This window comes from Triturus cristatus, chromosome 8 (assembly GCF_964204655.1).
Source record: "Triturus cristatus chromosome 8, aTriCri1.1, whole genome shotgun sequence".
NCBI classification, from domain to species: domain Eukaryota; kingdom Metazoa; phylum Chordata; class Amphibia; order Caudata; family Salamandridae; genus Triturus; species Triturus cristatus.
The window spans coordinates 299,900,323-299,920,309 of NC_140591.1; the positions used below are offsets into that span (position 1 = coordinate 299,900,323).

The 19,987-nt window shown below is 42.8% G+C and overlaps 1 protein-coding gene across 1 annotated transcript; it reads left to right on the forward strand.

The window, feature by feature from the left end:
- Positions 1 to 9,001: 9,001 nt before the first annotated feature.
- LOC146802010 (uncharacterized) lies at positions 9,002 to 19,954 on the forward strand. Its single transcript, XM_085623725.1, has 4 exons — positions 9,002 to 9,494; positions 14,911 to 16,861; positions 19,215 to 19,306; positions 19,823 to 19,954. Exons 1-4 carry the CDS (start codon positions 9,462 to 9,464, stop codon positions 19,952 to 19,954), a joined length of 2,208 nt encoding a protein of 735 aa, XP_085479851.1. The 5' UTR covers positions 9,002 to 9,461.
- Positions 19,955 to 19,987: the final 33 nt, after the last annotated feature.

The window sequence follows — 19,987 nt, forward strand, 5'->3', positions numbered from 1 at the left end:
TTCCAGGGAGGTATGGCTTGCGTGGATCCCCCAACGTTTCCTTACCCAGAATGCCCTGCAAACCTCAAATTTAGCTGAAAAAATCACCTTTTTCACAGATTTTTGTGTGGGAAAGTTGTGGCATCACCGGGCTGACACAAATTTCCTAACACCCAGTGTTCCCCCGGTTCTCCCAATAAAAACGGTGCCTCACTCGTGTGGGAGGCCCAAGTACCCGCGACAGGCAAGGCCCCAAAACGTATTGAGGCGACATGCAAATTGCCTACCTCAAAACGACCTGGTTTTGCAAGGGGGGTCACCTGGGTTTTTGGCCCGGTGCTCGGCGGCCACCTAGGGGAACCTACCAAACCCACACATTTATGAAAACTAGACACCCGGGGGATTCCAGGGAGGTATGGCTGGCGTGGATCCCCCAACGTTTCCTTACCCAGAATGCCCTGCAAACCTCAAATTTAGCTGAAAAAATCGCCTTTTTCACACATTTTTGTGTGGGAAAGTTAGGCCATCACTGGGCTGACACAAATTTCCTACCACCCAGCGTTCCCCCGGGTCTCCCGATAAAAACGGTGCCTCACTCGTGTGGGAGGCCCAAGTACCCGCAACAGGCAAGGCCCCAAAACGTATTGAGGCGACATGAAAATTGCCTGCCTCAAAACGACCTGGTTTTGCAAGGGGGGTCACCTGTGTTTTTGGCCCGGTGCTCGGCGGCCACCTAGGGGAACCTACCAAACCCACACATTTCTGAAAACTAGACACCCGGGGGATTCCATGGAGGTATGGCTTGCGTGGATCCTCCAACGTTTCCTTACCCAGAATGCCCTGCAAACCTCAAATTTAGCTGAAAAAATCAACTTTTTCACACATTTTTGTGTAGGAAAGTTGTGACATCACCGGGCTGACACAAATTTCCTACCACCCAGCGTTCCCCCGGGTCTCCCGATAAAAACGGTGCCTCACTCGTGTGGGAGGCCCAAGTACCCGCGACAGGCAAGGCCCAAAAACGTATTGAGGCGACATGAAAATTGCCTACCTCAAAACGACCTGGTTTTGCAAGGGGGGTCACCTGGGTTTTTGTCCCGGTGCTCGGCGGCCACCTAGGGGAACCTACCAAACCCACACATTTCTGAAAACTAGACACCCGAGGGACTCCAGGGAGGTATGGCTTGCGTGGCTCTCCTAACGTTTCCTTACCCAGAATGCCCTGCAAACCTCAAATTTAGCTGAAACAAATCACCTTTTTCACACATTTTTGTGTGGGAAAGTTGTGGCAATACCGGGCTGACACAAATTTCCTACCACCCAGCGTTCCCCCGGGTCTCAAAATAAAAACGGTGCCTCACTCGTGTGGGAGGCCCAAGTACCCGCGACAGGCAAGGCCCCAAAACGTGTTGAGGCGACATGAAAATTGCCTACCTCAAAACGACCTGATTTTGCAAGGGGGGTCACCTGGGTTTTTGGCCCGGTGCTCGGCGGCCACCTAGGGGAACCTACAAAACCCACACATTTCTGAAAACTAGACATCCGGGGGATTCCAGGGAGGTATGGCTTGCATGGATCCCCCAACGTTTCCTTACCCAGAATGCCCTGCAAACCTCAAATTATGCTGACAAAATCGCCTTTTTCACACATTTTTGTGTGGGAAAGTTAATGCATCACCGGACTGACACAAATTTCCTACCACCCAGCGTTCGCCCGGGTCTCCCGATAAAATCGGTGCCTCACTCGTGTGGGAGGCCCATGTACCCGCGAAAGGCAAGGGCCCAAAACGTATTGAGGCAACATGCAAATTGCCTACCTCAAAACGACCTGGTTTTGCAAGGGGGGTCACCTGGGTTTTTGGCCCGGTGCTCGGCGGCCACCTAGGGGAACCTACCAAACCCACACATTTATGAAAACTAGACACCCGGGGGATTCCAGGGAGGTATGGCTGGCGTGGATCCCCCAACGTTTCCTTACCCAGAATGCCCTGCAAACCTCAAATTTAGCTGAAAAAATCGCCTTTTTCACACATTTTTGTGTGGGAAAGTTAGGCCATCACAGGGCTGACACAAATTTCCTACCACCCAGCGTTCCCCCGGGTCTCCCGATAAAATCGGTGCCTCACTCGTGTGGGAGGCCCAAGTACCCGCGAAAGGCAAGGGCCCAAAACTTATTGAGGCGACATGAAAATTGCCTACCTCAAAACGACCTGGTTGTGCAAGGGGGGTCACCTGGGTTTTTGGCCCGGTGCTCAGCGTCCACCTAGGGGAACCTACCAAACCCACACATTCCTGAAAACTAGACACCCGGGGGATTCCAGGGAGGTATGGCTTGCGTGGATCCCCCAATGTTTCCTTACCCAGAATGCCCTGCAAACCTCAAATTTAGCTGAAAACATCAACTTTTTCACACATTTTTGTGTGGGAAAGTTGAGGCATCACCGGGCTGACACAAATTTCCTACCACCCAGCGTTCCCCCGGGTCTCCCGATAAAAACGGTGCCTCACTCGTGTGGGAGGCCCAAGTACCCGCAACAGGCAAGGCCCCAAAACGTATTGAGGCGACATGAAAATTGCCTGCCTCAAAACGACCTGGTTTTGCAAGGGGGGTCACCTGTGTTTTTGGCCCGGTGCTCGGCGGCCACCTAGGGGAACCTACCAAACCCACACATTTCTGAAAACTAGGCACCCGGGGGATTCCATGGAGGTATGGCTTGCGTGGATCCTCCAACGTTTCCTTACCCAGAATGCCCTGCAAACCTCAAATTTAGCTGAAAAAAATCAACTTTTTCACACATTTTTGTATAGGAAAGTTGTGACATCACCGGGCTGACACAAATTTCCTACCACCCAGCGTTCCCCCGGGTCTCCCGATAAAAACGGTGCCTCACTCGTGTGGGAGGCCCAAGTACCCGCGACAGGCAAGGCCCAAAAACGTATTGAGGCGACATGAAAATTGCCTACCTCAAAACGACCTGGTTTTGCAAGGGGGGTCACCTGGGTTTTTGGCCCGGTGCTCGGCGGCCACCTAGGGGAACCTACCAAACCCACACATTTCTGAAAACTAGACACCCGAGGGACTCCAGGGAGGTATGGCTTGCGTGGCTCACCTAACGTTTCCTTACCCAGAATGCCCTGCAAACCTCAAATTTAGCTGAAAAAAATCACCTTTTTCACACATTTTTGTGTGGGAAAGCTGTGGCAATACCGGGCTGACACAAATTTCCTACCACCCAGCGTTCCCCCGGGTCTCAAAATAAAAACGGTGCCTCACTCGTGTGGGAGGCCCAAGTACCCGCGACAGGCAAGGCCCCAAAACGTGTTGAGGCGACATGAAAATTGCCTACCTCAAAACGACCTGGTTTTGCAAGGGGGGTCACCTGGGTTTTTGGCCCGGTGCTCGGCGGCCACCTAGGGGAACCTACCAAACCCACACATTTCTGAAAACTAGACACCCGGGGGATTCCAGGGAGGTATGGCTTGCATGGATCCCCCAGCGTTTCCTTACCCAGAATGCCCTGCAAACCTCAAATTATCCTCAAAAAATCGCCTTTTTCACACATTTTTGTGTGGGAAAGTTAATGCATCACCGGACTGACACAAATTTCCTACCACCCAGCGTTCGCTCGGGTCTCCCGATAAAATCGGTGCCTCACTCGTGTGGGAGGCCCATGTACCCGCGAAAGGCAAGGGCCCAAAACGTATTGAGGCGACATGAAAATTGCCTACCTCAAAACGACCTGGTTTTGCAAGGGGGGTCACCTGGGTTTTTGGCCCGGTGCTCAGCGTCCACCTAGGGGAACCTACCAAACCCACACATTTCTGAAAACTAGACACCCGGGGGATTCCAGGGAGGTATGGCTTGCGTGGATCCCCCAATGTTTCCTTACCCAGAATGCCCTGCAAACCTCAAATTTAGGTTTGAGGTGTGACCACGTTGCGTTTTGCGCCGTTTCCTGTCGCGGGCACTATGCCTACCCACACAAGTGAGGTACCAGTTTTTATCGGGAGACTTAGGGTAATTCAGTTTTGTAAAGAAACTGTAATCATCTATTGACTTTCGATGCATTTCTGCCTTCCAAATGCAAGATATTGTGTAAAAAAGAAGTCATTCTAAAAAATGACTGACAATTCTCATGCTAGTATGAGTATTCCCAATTTCAGAAATCTGCAAATATCTACTGTTTCTAAACTCTATAGTTTGTTCCCATTTCAGAAATACATAGGTGTCTTTCATACCGATTTTTCCATGTACACATTTTTACAGAATAATTACTATATACCCGGTACATAATAAAAAACCATTGCAAGTTGCTGCTCAGTTTTTGGCTCTGGGTTCGTCGGGTTCTTGGTGAACCTACAAGTCCTATATATCCCCACAACCAGTAACGTCCAGCGGATGTAATGGTATATTGCTTTCAAAGAGCTGTCATAATTAGAAGAAGTTACAGGTGAAAACGTTGACGCAGAAGGGTTTTTTTTCAACTAATTTTCAATTTATCCTATATTCAACTGTTAGTTTCTATAAAAAAACCTTGATGGATCTACACAAATGACCCCTTGCTGAATTCAGAATTTTGTCTTCTTCTCGAAAATGTATAGCTTTCCAGGATCCATTATTGCTTTTGTACCCATTTCTGTCATTAACTGGAAGGAGGTCCAAAGCACAAAAAATAGCAAAATGAGGCTATGTCCCAGAAAAATGCCAAAACTGTGTAAAAAATGTTGGGTTTCTGACAAAAGTCTGGTATCCCCGAAAAGCTGGGAAAATGGTGATTTCAACCCCACAAACCCTTTTTTGATAACATTTGCAGGGAAAAACGCAGATGCTTTCATATGCAGCCCGTTTTTCCAATTTTTCCCAAAAAAACCAAAATGTTGCTGTATTTTGGCTAATTTCTGTGACCCCTCTAGGAGAATCCACAAACTCTGAGTACCTTTAGAATCCCCATGATGTTGGAAGAAAAGGATGCAAATTTGGCGTGGATACCTTATGTGGTCAAAAAGTTACAGGGGCCTCAGCGCGCACTACCCCAAATAGCCAAAAAAGGGCGTGGCACAGGAGGGGAAAAGGCCTGGCAGCGAAGGGGTTAATGGCTGCAAACGCCGGACGTTATTTTGGGTTTCTTGGTAGCATGAAGTTCATGGCATCGGGACGCTATCAGCTGAAACCCCATTTGTGAAGAAGGTCCCAGGTTAGAAGGGGGCGTCAGATATATTTCTGTGTTTCTGGTCCAGGAACAAGACTAGCGTTCACACCGCGGATGAACGTTGGCCTCTGTGCACCCCAGGGATGAGTCTGTACCAGATATTACTACTGTTGAATGGAGTGGTGGGCATGACTCACAGGAACATGCTCCGCATATTATCTGGTTTAAGCCATGGCATATTTTTATGTACATTTCTTTTATTGAGATACTTTAAAAAAAACTCAGGATGCAGGGGTTACACGTCTGCAGTGAGATGCACGTGAGATTGCAAATACCTAACCCCTGGCTTTCGGGAGAGTTGTCTCCCTATATAAAGTTGAGCCCCGAGGCAGTAAAAAGTTTCTGACTACTGTGGCAATAAACTGAAATCTGACCTTTGTACTTTAAGTATATTAGTACGGTGGACTAAATCACCGGCGTTACCCTACAAGTTGGTTACAGGATTATTGTAACTGACACAATCCTGTCTACGTCTATAAATATGACTGCTTCCGCATTTTCCGGAAGTTACCATATGGACCTTCTTAGGTCACTGAATCTGCTACCACCCGAGGGCTGAGACGAGGGGGACCACCCGCCCGAAGACCACTCATACCATTAACCCTTTGCACACCCCACATTCACCCAAACATTCAGCCCCAGACAGCACTAGGAGCTGAGCGGTAGTTTTCGCGGATTCCATATAGCGCTGCGACGCTGCATGCATTTGCAAATGCTGACCCGACAAGGGGACATATTTCAAAAGTCTGAATTATTAATCGGCCCAGTGTCGCCATGCCATGTCATTCTTCTGTGCAGATAAGAATAGTTTCTAACCAGCACTCCTAGGCGGGAACCACACACTTTAAACTGACTTTATATGCCCCCCACCATAATTATTTTAAATGCCAGCCCCATTTTGACATCAGCAAGGGTTCCCCCTCAGGGCTAGTGGCACAGCAAGGATGCCTTGCGTCCTTATGCACAAATGAAACTGGCCCTGCCTGCTCCAGAGCAGGTACTAAATGCCGTCTTATTTCGGGTGCAATGGGTCTCGGTGCCACTGCACCTGCTGCACCAGTAGTAGCTACACCCGTCTAGGAGGGTATGCGGAGGTTCTCTGTCAAATACATATATTTGGGAAATGTGGTAACGGAGCCATCCGGCCCGTTCCGCTACGCAGGACACGCATCCACGCACCCGGAGGCATAAATAAATGGGCGCAAGACCGCTCGTGGTCTTTGGCCCACACCAGTAACCCTGACTGCTGTGTCCCTTATTGTTTGTGGCGCCTACCCCCACTAGGCCTGCCCCCTCACACATATTCTACATTGGCGACGAGAGCGGAGCCCACCCGCGCATCGCCCCTCCTGAGTACCTGCAGCGAGGCGAACCTGCTGGCGGTGTTCCGGGCAGTCCGCGGAGGCGAAGCAGTCCGAGCTTCTGCACGCGCACCCTCGCGCTGGCTGTCTGGGCCGCTCGTGACGCTCCGGAGCCCTGAGGGAAGAACCTCGTCCCGCCCACTGCCGGTAAGCTCGCCCCGGAGGGGGAATTCGACCCTCGCGAGCCCGGGCTGTGTCTGGGTGGGGTGGGGAGTGCCCTTCGATGGTCTGCTGTGCAAGGCCCCCACCTGCCCTGGGAAAGTGTGCGCGAGGGAGGAAAGCTGCAGGGGCGTCCTCGGCAGTGCCTGCCTGGAAGCTGAATCTGCCTTGAAGGAAGCAGCCAGTGGTCTCGCCTGCGCGCAGCAACAGCCAGGCAGCTGCGATCATCCCAAGCGGGGGAGGAGAGAGACAGTGGTCTCGCCCGGAGAGCGGACCTGCAGCCACGGCCAGTGAGGTGGGTGGTGACGGAGAGGTGCAGCGAGCATGACCACCCCTACCACCAGCGGAGGAGGCACCACACAACCGCCACAGCAGCGGGCCGCGCAGCCAGCGCCCGCCGCGCCCGGACATAGCGCGGTAGCCCCGCTGCCCCCGTTTAGCGAGCTTTCGGACCCCTCTACGGCGGCAGTGCGATGGCGCTCATAGATCGGACGGTTGGAGCACTACTTTGTCGGGGTGCGGGAGACGGATGAAACAGTCAAGAGGTCTCTCCTCATGTGCTACGGTGGCGAAGAGCTGTACGACCTCTTTGAGACCCTACCAGACAGAGGGAACGCCAACGACTATGCGGGCGCCATAAGGGCCCTCAATCGCCACTTTGACCCCCAGACTAACCCCGACTTCGAGTGGTTCAAGCTCCGCCAGGTGCGACAAGAGGAAACGGAAAGCATCGACGTCTTCTATGCCCGCCTTCGAAAACTCTCGCTATCATGCACGCTACCGGACCAGAGAGCAGAGATTCGGGCGCAGCTTATCCAGGGTTGCCGGTCGGTCCCACTGCGGCGCCTCATCCTACGGCAGCCAGGCATCTTCCTGGATGAGTATCTCGGGTTATTACCTCTTAACCGACCTATCTTACTTTTGCTGGTGGAAACTCTCAAGAATCAATATAACAACACATCAGTATTCCCCATAAATACAATGTCTGTACCAAAATTATTGCTTTTTTCTTTTTTTGTTTTTTTATTTAGTAAGAAAGCGAAAGGATTTTTTTGGATCAAAAATATACATACATATTACATTTTCTTATTTACTTTGTTTGTGCTTTACAAAAGTTCTAGAAAAGAGTAAGTTTACATAGTCAATAATATAAACAACAAGTAAGTGAATATCAGAAGCATAACACCACTTGAATAATTAATATTGCCCCTCAACATATAACAAGAATATCTACATACACATCTTGCTAGCTATTCTTGCATACCAACATTCATACCACACACAAAAAATATTTTTATACAGACAAAGGAATTATAAAAATATATACAACTGGATAGATCTCCTACAAATTACTTTTGTCAAATTTAACTGTGATAATATTGACATCAGATCGGATTTCTTTTTTCATTGGATTTAAATTGATCCATTGGAGTTCGTTTTCCAGTTGTGAGATAGCTGGTCTACGTACGTTTCAGTGATAGTATAACTTGGATCACCTTCCTCAGGACCATCAAAGAGTAAAAAGAATGGAGGGGGGGGCTTTATTCTGAAAATGCAAGCACATTGTATATAAGATATAGGGAATTTTGATGTACTTAATGTTTACTTCAAAGCATCTATTATTGTCTATTTCTTTCTATTTGCTTATACATGCGAGTCTCAGAAAGAGTAAAAATAGGGGAACATTCAAAGAGGAGAAAATTAGATTATCACCCATTCAGTAAGATAAAGAACTTTATATATCATTTAGAACAAGAAGCCATACATGTCTTAGAAATGTGCCCATTAGTTAGAAAGGAAAAAGGAGAAAAACACTGATAACCTTGTGCTGAGATAGAAAACGAGTGTAGCTTAGGAGTACCTGTTCGAAGATGATACGTATACATTGTATACGTGGTTAAAACATCTGTGCCATTATTTCTAGGTTGGCTATCTGGTAGGACTTAGTCTGTTGTGGATACAGTCTCTTTGTGACTAGAAATAAATTTAAATCTGATTACAAGAGAAGTCCTATTTCAACAAAAGAGGATTGTAACTCTAAGAACCTGATGTTTTCTCTTACCCTTGCAGTAAGGAAATCTTCAGTGTCAGAAAGTCTTGTATCGATGGTGTAACGTCCTGTTTGGCATAAGTTAGCACCGCAAGTAGGTAAGCCTGCAGTGAAGGGACATATGGAAAGGTGGTTCAGTTTATACAAAGACATTTTTCTAGATGTATCCAAAGTGTCTAAAGTTGATCTTACCTTCCAGGAAGGTGCGGAAGACAATAAAGGGGGTTTTCTTTTTTATCTTTTAAGGCATCTTTTATAGGGGTTCACCACATAGGCTTGAGAGGCTGGATTTGTTGGTGACTTCTAAAAGATAAATTTGACCATGTTGCAATTATAATCTGGTCGGATTTCAGGGCTTATATAAGCAAACAGCACATTAGAAAATTTAAAAGTGATTATCTCGGGTATATCTATTTGTTACTAGAAGGTCTATCTAGGACTAGTTGGAGTTTTGTATCGGTACAAAGTGACTAGTACAGATATTGGCTCGGTAGAGCCATGATTAAGATTTTATTAAGGTTTCTAAGTTTCTTTCGCTGTTTATAACAAGAATGAATGGATAATTGTTTTACTAGAACTCTAAGTTCTTGTGTGTGAGCGAGTTACTGATGGCATAATTATAAGAGCCTGTTTCCTCGGTTAAATAGAGGAAAAAATATTTCGAACAATGTTATCATAAGAAATTCATTGCTAAAATGACTATATGCAGACTTTATCGAGGTACAAGTCTATCGAGGTACAGATACTTGATAATGCTAAATATATAGAACGTATCTTGTCATCTTGTAGATTGTATGCTGTATACGACAGGCAAAGGCATTAACATTCATAAGAGACAAATAGAATTTAGAATTGTACTATTGTTAGTACTGAAAGGGGGAATTTGGTCTAAAAGGGAAATGTCCGCTCGACATTCGGTTAATTCAGTCGCTGGTTAGCATCGAAAAGAAACGAGAGATCTGTGTCTAAAAATATAGACTAAGCTAAAATATATAATTCTCTTGCTGTGGGGCACAGTATCGATAAAACGGACAGGATGAGACTAAGTCCGAAAAAATAGAGAAATGAAAAAACTAAGTCGTGGTGTCTGCTTGGGTAGAAGCTGCTTACCTTCCGTGATTCTGTAAAGAGTAACCTTCTTTCTGTCCGATACGAAGTTTGTAACGATCGAAGTTTTAGCGCGTTTAAATGTCCAACAATTCAATGCGTGGTCTCGCGGTATTTTCTACATATCCGGTTCTATGCGTCCCAAATGATTGTAACTTTGGGCGACATTTTGGAACGGGTATCTCACAATCTAAGAGAGACATAGAATGCAGAGAACTCTTAAAATATACGCTAAATCTAACACGGAGAGTCAGTGTGTTCTGCGTCTGATAGCACGCTCTCACTATATTAACGATTCTGTGTGCTTATGGTGCATAAGATGACATCTAAGAAATGGCATTTGACTATGTGCTACGTATCATAGCGTGATCTCGCGATATTTACGATTCTGTGTGATTGTGATTATTGTAACACAAGGTGACATTTTGGAGAAGGTATTTCACACAGAAAGAGATAGAGCGAGAACAACCCTTGGGATGTATGCTAGATCTAATGCACAAAACCGTAGTGTCTTAAATTACGAAATTTTGAATTGCATAAAATACTAATCAAATTATCATCTTTAACAAAAAAGATGTCTATAAATGTGGTGTTACATCGGACTGCAAAGAAGGGCAGATAATGGTAGGCGGCATCTATACAAATAGGTCAAAGATCCTACCTGCTAATTTGATTTAAAGAACTCGTAAGCATGGGGACAATATATTAGTGCTTACTATTTGATGATCTCTCAGGCTAGAAGGTGCGACTATTTGGTAGTGGAACATAAAGACGCCATCTTGAAGAGGTTGAATATAAACAAAGGTACTGAAAAAACAAATTAGAGTGGAACCTAAATTGAACAATAGTTGTCTTTTGAATGTGAATTGAACAATAGTTGTCTTTTGAATGTGCGAGACATATCAGCTTCAATAGTGGAGGATTCAGATGCATAGATTCACGAGGTCACTAACCATGTAATGTCTTTATTTAGACCTTGATTAACTGTGTCTAAAGAGAAAATCCAAAAGGTTTCTCGTTGTTTACAAGTTTTAGTTGGATCTTTACCTGGTATGCATCTCACTCGTTCCAAAATTAACCAACGAAAGTCTGTTTCTTTATGTTGGTTGTCTGCATAGTGTCTGACTAAAGGTGCTTGTGTTTTGCCTGTTCTTATGGCAGATTTATGTTCAGACAATCGTATGCGAAATTCTCTGGATGTTTCACCTACATACCCTAGGTCACAAGGGCATAGTATCAAATAGATTACATTGGAGCTTCTACAATTAGTCATAGTTTTTAAATTCCCTGTTCTTGCCTTATAGGTCCAAGTCTTTGTGCTGATGGCTGAGGCACATGCATGGCAATTACCGCAGCTATAATTGTCTATTGGGGGAGGTAGGCCATCTATAGTAGTTTGTTTTACTAACGCCTGGGGTTTGTCTCTGCTGTGCACTAGTTTGTCTCTGAGATTAGGGTTTCTTCTGAACGCTACCAACGGTTTCTGTGTGGGTTCTTCATCATTTACATTCAGAATTTTCCAATTTTTATCTAGAACCTGTTTGATCTTATAGTTCAGATTGGAGTGATCTATGACACAAACCAACTTGTCTTGTTTGGGTTTGGGTTCATTATTGAAAAAGGTGTCTCTGTTATAGTATTTGACTCTTTTGAGTGATTGTTTTATGAGTCTTTTTGGGTATCCCCGAAGGAGGAGACGCTCTTGTAGCTGTTCTGCATGTATCATGTAATCTTTTATACTAGTGCAGTTCCTCCTAATTCTCAGAAATTCCCCAAATGGAATCAAATCTTTTTGACATGGTGGATGGTAACTGCTGTGTTCTAAAATAGTATTTTTCGCAGTAGGTTTTCTATAGAGGCTAACTGATAGCTGTCCTTCTCTGCCCATAATCCATATATCCAGGAATTCCACTTTGTCTGATGAATAATGATAAGTGAATTTGAGATTGTTGTCGCTTAAATTGAGCCAAGAAATGAATTCTGATAGCTCTGGTTCTGTGCCTGACCAGATAAAGAAGATGTCATCTATGAACCTACGCCATTGTGTGACATTTTCATAAAAAGGCGCTGCTTCATTGTAGATATGTTTCCTCTCGTATTCCCCCATGTAGATGTTAGCTACACTGGGGGCACAAGATGCCCCCATACTAGTTCCTTTGATTTGATGGAAAATGTCCTCTTTGAATTCAAAATAGCTATGTTGTAAGACTATTTGTAAACACTCTAAAATGAATGCGTCTGGTCTGTCCCCAGGAACTCTAGCCAAGAGGGCTGCCACTGCCTCTATGGCTAGGTCCTGGGGAATGTTGGTATACAAAGACTCTATGTCAAGAGTGACTAGGAATTGTGTTTGCTGGTCAAAAGGTATGTTTTCTAGAGTAGATATCATATGCCCTGTATCGTTAATATATGAAGCATACTGTGTAGTCAGGGGGCAAAGAAAGATGTCTACATATTGTGATAGGGGCTCTGTGCATGAGTTTATTGAGGAGACTATTGGTCTTAACGGAGGGTCCAAGATGTTTTTGTGAGTTTTGGGTATTCCATATAGGGCAGGTGTAACTGTATTGGTTTTGTTAAGGAAGTCAAGTTCTTTTTGGCAAATGTAGCCATCTATGAAGGCTTTGGTAGTAATTTTGTTAATAGTGTCCTTGAGACAGTTGATCGCTCTCATATTGGATGGTTGGTAATGTTCAGATATTTGTAACATGGATTTGACTTTATCTGTATAATAGGAAGTATCCATTACAACGATACCTCCTGCTTTGTCACATGGTTTGATTGTAATTAGCAAGTTGTTCTGTAAAGATTTAAAGGCCTCTCTTTCTTTATTAGTTAGATTGGGTGTCGGTTTAGGGATAAATTTTGTTATTCTCTGTATCTCTTTTACAACTGTTTTTTCAAATATAGCTACTTCCGGGCCAACCATGTCCAGAGTTGGTGTAAAATTGGATGGAGGTTTACAACCTGAGTAGTTAGTGTCTTGTTCTCCTAGGTCTACAGTGGAGAAGTATTTTTTTAATCTAATTTTTCGAAAAAACGAGAAAATGTCTTTGTTCAATCTAAACGAGTTAAGCTGCGTACTAGGTACAAACGAGAGACCTTTGCTGAGAAGTTTGGTTTCTTCTATGGACAACTCATGTTTGGACAAGTTGAAAATGGGGATTTGCTCATGTGTGGAGTGTGTCATCATTTCCAATACTGATGGTTCCTTGTCCTCATATATGGCTGCTGATGTGGAGGGTCTGTTGGTTGGTAATAATTTCTCGCTGGTCTCGAGAATCTTGCTCTTATTCTGCCCCTGCCTCTCGATAAAAAAGGAGAAGATTGTTGGCCTCTTTGATGCTGTTCTGCAAACTGACCTCTTTAGTTTCTATCGTTGTAGTTTAGATCTTCTCCTACATTGTGTCCCTCAAAGTCAGAGTCAGACGAGTTAGTGTCTGAAAAAGTCACAATTTTATTTCTTCTATCTGACCGTTGGTTGTATTGTCCTTGTTGTGGCGGACCTTCTTGATAGTAACTGCTCGAGAGATAAGGGTATATTTTCTCTTGTGAGAACCATCTAATGTCTTTTTTCAGTTTATTGGTTTTTTTCTTTATAAGATAATCATCAAATTCTTGCATTTCTTGGATGATGTTATCCAGTTTGATTTTTGCATCCTCCAAGGCTGAACTAGCTTTCAATTTATCTTCTAATTCTGAGATTTCTTGGTTTAGTGTGCCTATCATTTCTCGTACGGTCTCAATGATAAGGAGCATCCAATCTCTGGAGCACCGGTTAGCAATAAGTGACCAACGCTCCAGAAATTGGCGTACTTCAATGAAAAGTGCAGGTACATTTCTAACCCTCAATCCTGAGGGAATTACTCCAGATTTTAAGTATTCCAACAGACCCTCCACATCAGCAGCCAAAGCAAATCAAAGGAACTAGTATGGGGCATCTTGTGCCCCCAGTGTAGCTAACATCTACATGGGGGAATACGAGAGGAAACATATCTACAATGAAGCAGCGCCTTTTTATGAAAATGTCACACAATGGCGTAGGTTCATAGATGACATCTTCTTTATCTGGTCAGGCACAGAACCAGAGCTATCAGAATTCATTTCTTGGCTCAATTTAAGCGACAACAATCTCAAATTCACTTATCATTATTCATCAGACAAAGTGGAATTCCTGGATATATGGATTATGGGCAGAGAAGGACAGCTATCAGTTAGCCTCTATAGAAAACCTACTGCGAAAAATACTATTTTAGAACACAGCAGTTACCATCCACCATGTCAAAAAGATTTGATTCCATTTGGGGAATTTCTGAGAATTAGGAGGAACTGCACTAGTATAAAAGATTACATGATACATGCAGAACAGCTACAAGAGCGTCTCCTCCTTCGGGGATACCCAAAAAGACTCATAAAACAATCACTCAAAAGAGTCAAATACTATAACAGAGACACCCTTTTCAATAATGAACCCAAACCCAAACAAGACAAGTTGGTTTGTGTCATAGATCACTCCAATCTGAACTATAAGATCAAACAGGTTCTAGATAAAAATTGGAAAATTCTGAATGTAAATGATGAAGAACCCACACAGAAACCGTTGGTAGCGTTCAGAAGAAACCCTAATCTCAGAGACAAACTAGTGCACAGCAGAGACAAACCCCAGGCGTTAGTAAAACAAACTACTATAGATGGCCTACCTCCCCCAATAGACAATTATAGCTGCGGTAATTGCCATGCATGTGCCTCAGCCATCAGCACAAAGACGTGGACCTATAAGGCAAGAACAGGGAATTTAAAAACTATGACTAATTGTAGAAGCTCCAATGTAATCTATTTGATACGCCACAACAAGGACAATACAACCAACGGTCAGATAGAAGAAATAAAATTGTGACTTTTTCAGACACTAACTCGTCTGACTCTGACTTTGAGGGACACAATGTAGGAGAAGATCTAAACTACAACGATAGAAACCAAAGAGGTCAGTTTGCAGAACAGCATCAAAGAGGCCAACAATCTTCTCCTTTTTTATCGAGAGGCAGGGGCAGAATAAGAGCAAGATTCTCGAGACCAGCGAGAAATTATTACCAACCAACAGACCCTCCACATCAGCAGCCATATATGAGGACAAGGAACCATCAGTATTGGAAATGATGACACACTCCACACATGAGCAAATCCCCATTTTCAACTTGTCCAAACATGAGTTGTCCATAGAAGAAACCAAACTTCTCAGCAAAGGTCTCTCGTTTGTACCTAGTACGCAGCTTAACTCGTTTAGATTGAACAAAGACATTTTCTCGTTTTTTCGAAAAATTAGATTAAAAAAATACTTCTCCACTGTAGACCTAGGAGAACAAGACACTAACTACTCAGGTTGTAAACCTCCATCCAATTTTACACCAACTCTGGACATGGTTGGCCCGGAAGTAGCTATATTTGAAAAAACAGTTGTAAAAGAGATACAGAGAATAACAAAATTTATCCCTAAACCGACACCCAATCTAACTAATAAAGAAAGAGAGGCCTTTAAATCTTTACAGAACAACTTGCTAATTACAATCAAACCATGTGACAAAGCAGGAGGTATCGTTGTAATGGATACTTCCTATTATACAGATAAAGTCAAATCCATGTTACAAATATCTGAACATTACCAACCATCCAATATGAGAGCGATCAACTGTCTCAAGGACACTATTAACAAAATTACTACCAAAGCCTTCATAGATGGCTACATTTGCCAAAAAGAACTTGACTTCCTTAACAAAACCAATACAGTTACACCTGCCCTATATGGAATACCCAAAACTCACAAAAACATCTTGGACCCTCCGTTAAGACCAATAGTCTCCTCAATAAACTCATGCACAGAGCCCCTATCACAATATGTAGACATCTTTCTTTGCCCCCTGACTACACAGTATGCTTCATATATTAAAGATACAGGGCATATGATATCTACTCTAGAAAACATACCTTTTGACCAGCAAACACAATTCCTAGTCACTCTTGACATAGAGTCTTTGTATACCAACATTCCCCAGGACCTAGCCATAGAGGCAGTGGCAGCCCTCTTGGCTAGAGTTCCTGGGGACAGACCAGACGCATTCATTTTAGAGTGTTTACAAATAGTCTTACAACATAGCTATTTTGAATTCAAAGAGGACATTTTCCATCAAATCAAAGGAACTAGTATGGGGGCATCTTGTGCCCCCAGTGTAGCTAACATCTACATGGGGGAATACGAGAGGAAACATATCTACAATGAAGCAGCGCCTTTTTATGAAAATGTCACACAATGGCGTAGGTTCATAGATGACATCTTCTTTATCTGGTCAGGCACAGAACCAGAGCTATCAGAATTCATTTCTTGGCTCAATTTAAGCGACAACAATCTCAAATTCACTTATCATTATTCATCAGACAAAGTGGAATTCCTGGATATATGGATTATGGGCAGAGAAGGACAGCTATCAGTTAGCCTCTATAGAAAACCTACTGCGAAAAATACTATTTTAGAACACAGCAGTTACCATCCACCATGTCAAAAAGATTTGATTCCATTTGGGGAATTTCTGAGAATTAGGAGGAACTGCACTAGTATAAAAGATTACATGATACATGCAGAACAGCTACAAGAGCGTCTCCTCCTTCGGGGATACCCAAAAAGACTCATAAAACAATCACTCAAAAGAGTCAAATACTATAACAGAGACACCTTTTTCAATAATGAACCCAAACCCAAACAAGACAAGTTGGTTTGTGTCATAGATCACTCCAATCTGAACTATAAGATCAAACAGGTTCTAGATAAAAATTGGAAAATTCTGAATGTAAATGATGAAGAACCCACACAGAAACCGTTGGTAGCGTTCAGAAGAAACCCTAATCTCAGAGACAAACTAGTGCACAGCAGAGACAAACCCCAGGCGTTAGTAAAACAAACTACTATAGATGGCCTACCTCCCCCAATAGACAATTATAGCTGCGGTAATTGCCATGCATGTGCCTCAGCCATCAGCACAAAGACTTGGACCTATAAGGCAAGAACAGGGAATTTAAAAACTATGACTAATTGTAGAAGCTCCAATGTAATCTATTTGATACTATGCCCTTGTGACCTAGGGTATGTAGGTGAAACATCCAGAGAATTTCGCATACGATTGTCTGAACATAAATCTGCCATAAGAACAGGCAAAACACAAGCACCTTTAGTCAGACACTATGCAGACAACCAACATAAAGAAACAGACTTTCGTTGGTTAATTTTGGAACGAGTGAGATGCATACCAGGTAAAGATCCAACTAAAACTTGTAAACAACGAGAAACCTTTTGGATTTTCTCTTTAGACACAGTTAATCAAGGTCTAAATAAAGACATTACATGGTTAGTGACCTCGTGAATCTATGCATCTGAATCCTCCACTATTGAAGCTGATATGTCTCGCACATTCAAAAGACAACTATTGTTCAATTCACATTCAAAAGACAACTATTGTTCAATTTAGGTTCCACTCTAATTTGTTTTTTCAGTACCTTTGTTTATATTCAACCTCTTCAAGATGGCGTCTTTATGTTCCACTACCAAATAGTCGCACCTTCTAGCCTGAGAGATCATCAAATAGTAAGCACTAATATATTGTCCCCATGCTTACGAGTTCTTTAAATCAAATTAGCAGGTAGGATCTTTGACCTATTTGTATAGATGCCGCCTACCATTATCTGCCCTTCTTTGCAGTCCGATGTAACACCACATTTATAGACATCTTTTTTGTTAAAGATGATAATTTGATTAGTATTTTATGCAATTCAAAATTTCGTAATTTAAGACACTACGGTTTTGTGCATTAGATCTAGCATACATCCCAAGGGTTGTTCTCGCTCTATCTCTTTCTGTGTGAAATACCTTCTCCAAAATGTCACCTTGTGTTACAATAATCACAATCACACAGAATCGTAAATATCGCGAGATCACGCTATGATACGTAGCACATAGTCAAATGCCATTTCTTAGATGTCATCTTATGCACCATAAGCACACAGAATCGTTAATATAGTGAGAGCGTGCTATGAGACGCAGAACACACTGACTCTCCGTGTTAGATTTAGCGTATATTTTAAGAGTTCTCTGCATTCTATGTCTCTCTTAGATTGTGAGATACCTGTTCCAAAATGTCGCCCAAAGTTACAATCATTTGGGACGCATAGAACCGGATATGTAGAAAATACCGCGAGACCACGCATTGAATTGTTGGACATTTAAACGCGCTAAAACTTCGATCGTTACAAACTTCGTATCGGACAGAAAGAAGGTTACTCTTTACAGAATCACGGAAGGTAAGCAGCTTCTACCCAATCAGACACCACGACTTAGTTTTTTCATTTCTCTATTTTTTCGGACTTAGTCTCATCCTGTCCGTTTTATCGATACTGTGCCCCACAGCAAGAGAATTATATATTTTTGCTTAGTCTATATTTTTAGACACAGATCTCTCGTTTCTTTTCGATGCTAGCCAGCGACTGAATTAACCGAATGTCGAGCGGACATTTCCCTTTTAGACCAAATTCCCCCTTTCAGTACTAACAATAGTACAATTCTAAATTCTATTTGTCTCTTATGAATGTTAATGCCTTTGCCTGTCGTATACAGCATACAATCTACAAGATGACAAGATACGTTCTATATATTTAGCATTATCAAGTATCTGTACCTCGATAGACTTGTACCTCGATAAAGTCTGCATATAGTCATTTTAGCAATGAATTTCTTATGATAACATTGTTCGAAATATTTTTTCCTCTATTTAACCGAGGAAACGGGCTCTTATAATTATGCCATCAGTAACTCGCTCACACACAAGAACTTAGAGTTCTAGTAAAACAATTATCCATTCATTCTTGTTATAAACAGCGAAAGAAACTTAGAAACCTTAATAAAATCTTAATCATGGCTCTACCGAGCCAATATCTGTACTAGTCACTTTGTACCGATACAAAACTCCAACTAGTCCTAGATAGACCTTCTAGTAACAAATAGATATACCCGAGATAATCACTTTTAAATTTTCTAATGTGCTGTTTGCTTATATAAGCCCTGAAATCCGACCAGATTATAATTGCAACATGGTCAAATTTATCTTTTAGAAGTCACCAACAAATCCAGCCTCTCAAGCCTATGTGGTGAACCCCTATAAAAGATGCCTTAAAAGATAAAAAAGAAAACCCCATTTATTGTCTTCCGCACCTTTTTGGAAGGTAAGATCAACTTTAGACACTTTGGATACATCTAGAAAAATGTCTTTGTATAAACTGAACCACCTTTCCATATGTCCCTTCACTGCAGGCTTACCTACTTGCGGTGCTAACATATGCCAAACAGGACGTTACACCATCGATACAAGACTTTCTGACACTGAAGATTTCCTTACTGCAAGGGTAAGAGAAAACATCAGGTTCTTAGAGTTACAATCCTATTTTGTTGAAATAGGACTTCTCTTGTAATCAGATTTAAATTTATTTCTAGTCAGAAAGAGACTGTATCCACAACAGACTAAGTCCAACCAGATAGCCAACCTAGAAATAATGGCACAGATGTTTTAACCACGTATACAATGTATACGTATCATCTTCGAACAGGTACTCCTAAGCTACACTCGTTTTCTATCTCAGCACAAGGTTATCAGTGTTTTTCTCCTTTTTCCTTTCTAACTAATGGGCACATTTCTAAGACATGTATGGCTTCTTGTTCTAAATGATATATAAAGTTCTTTATCTTACTGAATGGGTGATAATCTAATTTTCTCCTCTTTGAATGTTCCCCTATTTTTACTCTTTCTGAGACTCGCATGTATAAGCAAATAGAAAGAAATAGACAATAATAGATGCTTTGAAGTAAACATTAAGTACATCAAAATTCCCTATATCTTATATACAATGTGCTTGCATTTTCAGAATAAAGCCCCCCCTCCATTCTTTTTACTCTTTGATGGTCCTGAGGAAGGTGATCCAAGTTATACTATCACCGAAACGTACGTAGACCAGCTATCTCACAACTGGAAAACGAACTCCAATGGATCAATTTAAATCCAATGAAAAAAGAAATCCGATCTGATGTCA

Coding starts and splice junctions, on each gene's coding strand:
- LOC146802010 (XM_085623725.1), top strand. CDS start 9,462: ATGCAGACTTTATCGAGGTACAAGTCTATCGAG. Junction 9,495..14,910: donor CGAGGTACAAGTCTATCGAG/GTACAGATACTT, acceptor ATCGAGAGGCAG/GGGCAGAATAAGAGCAAGAT. Junction 16,862..19,214: donor AATAGACAATTATAGCTGCG/GTAATTGCCATG, acceptor CCTTCACTGCAG/GCTTACCTACTTGCGGTGCT.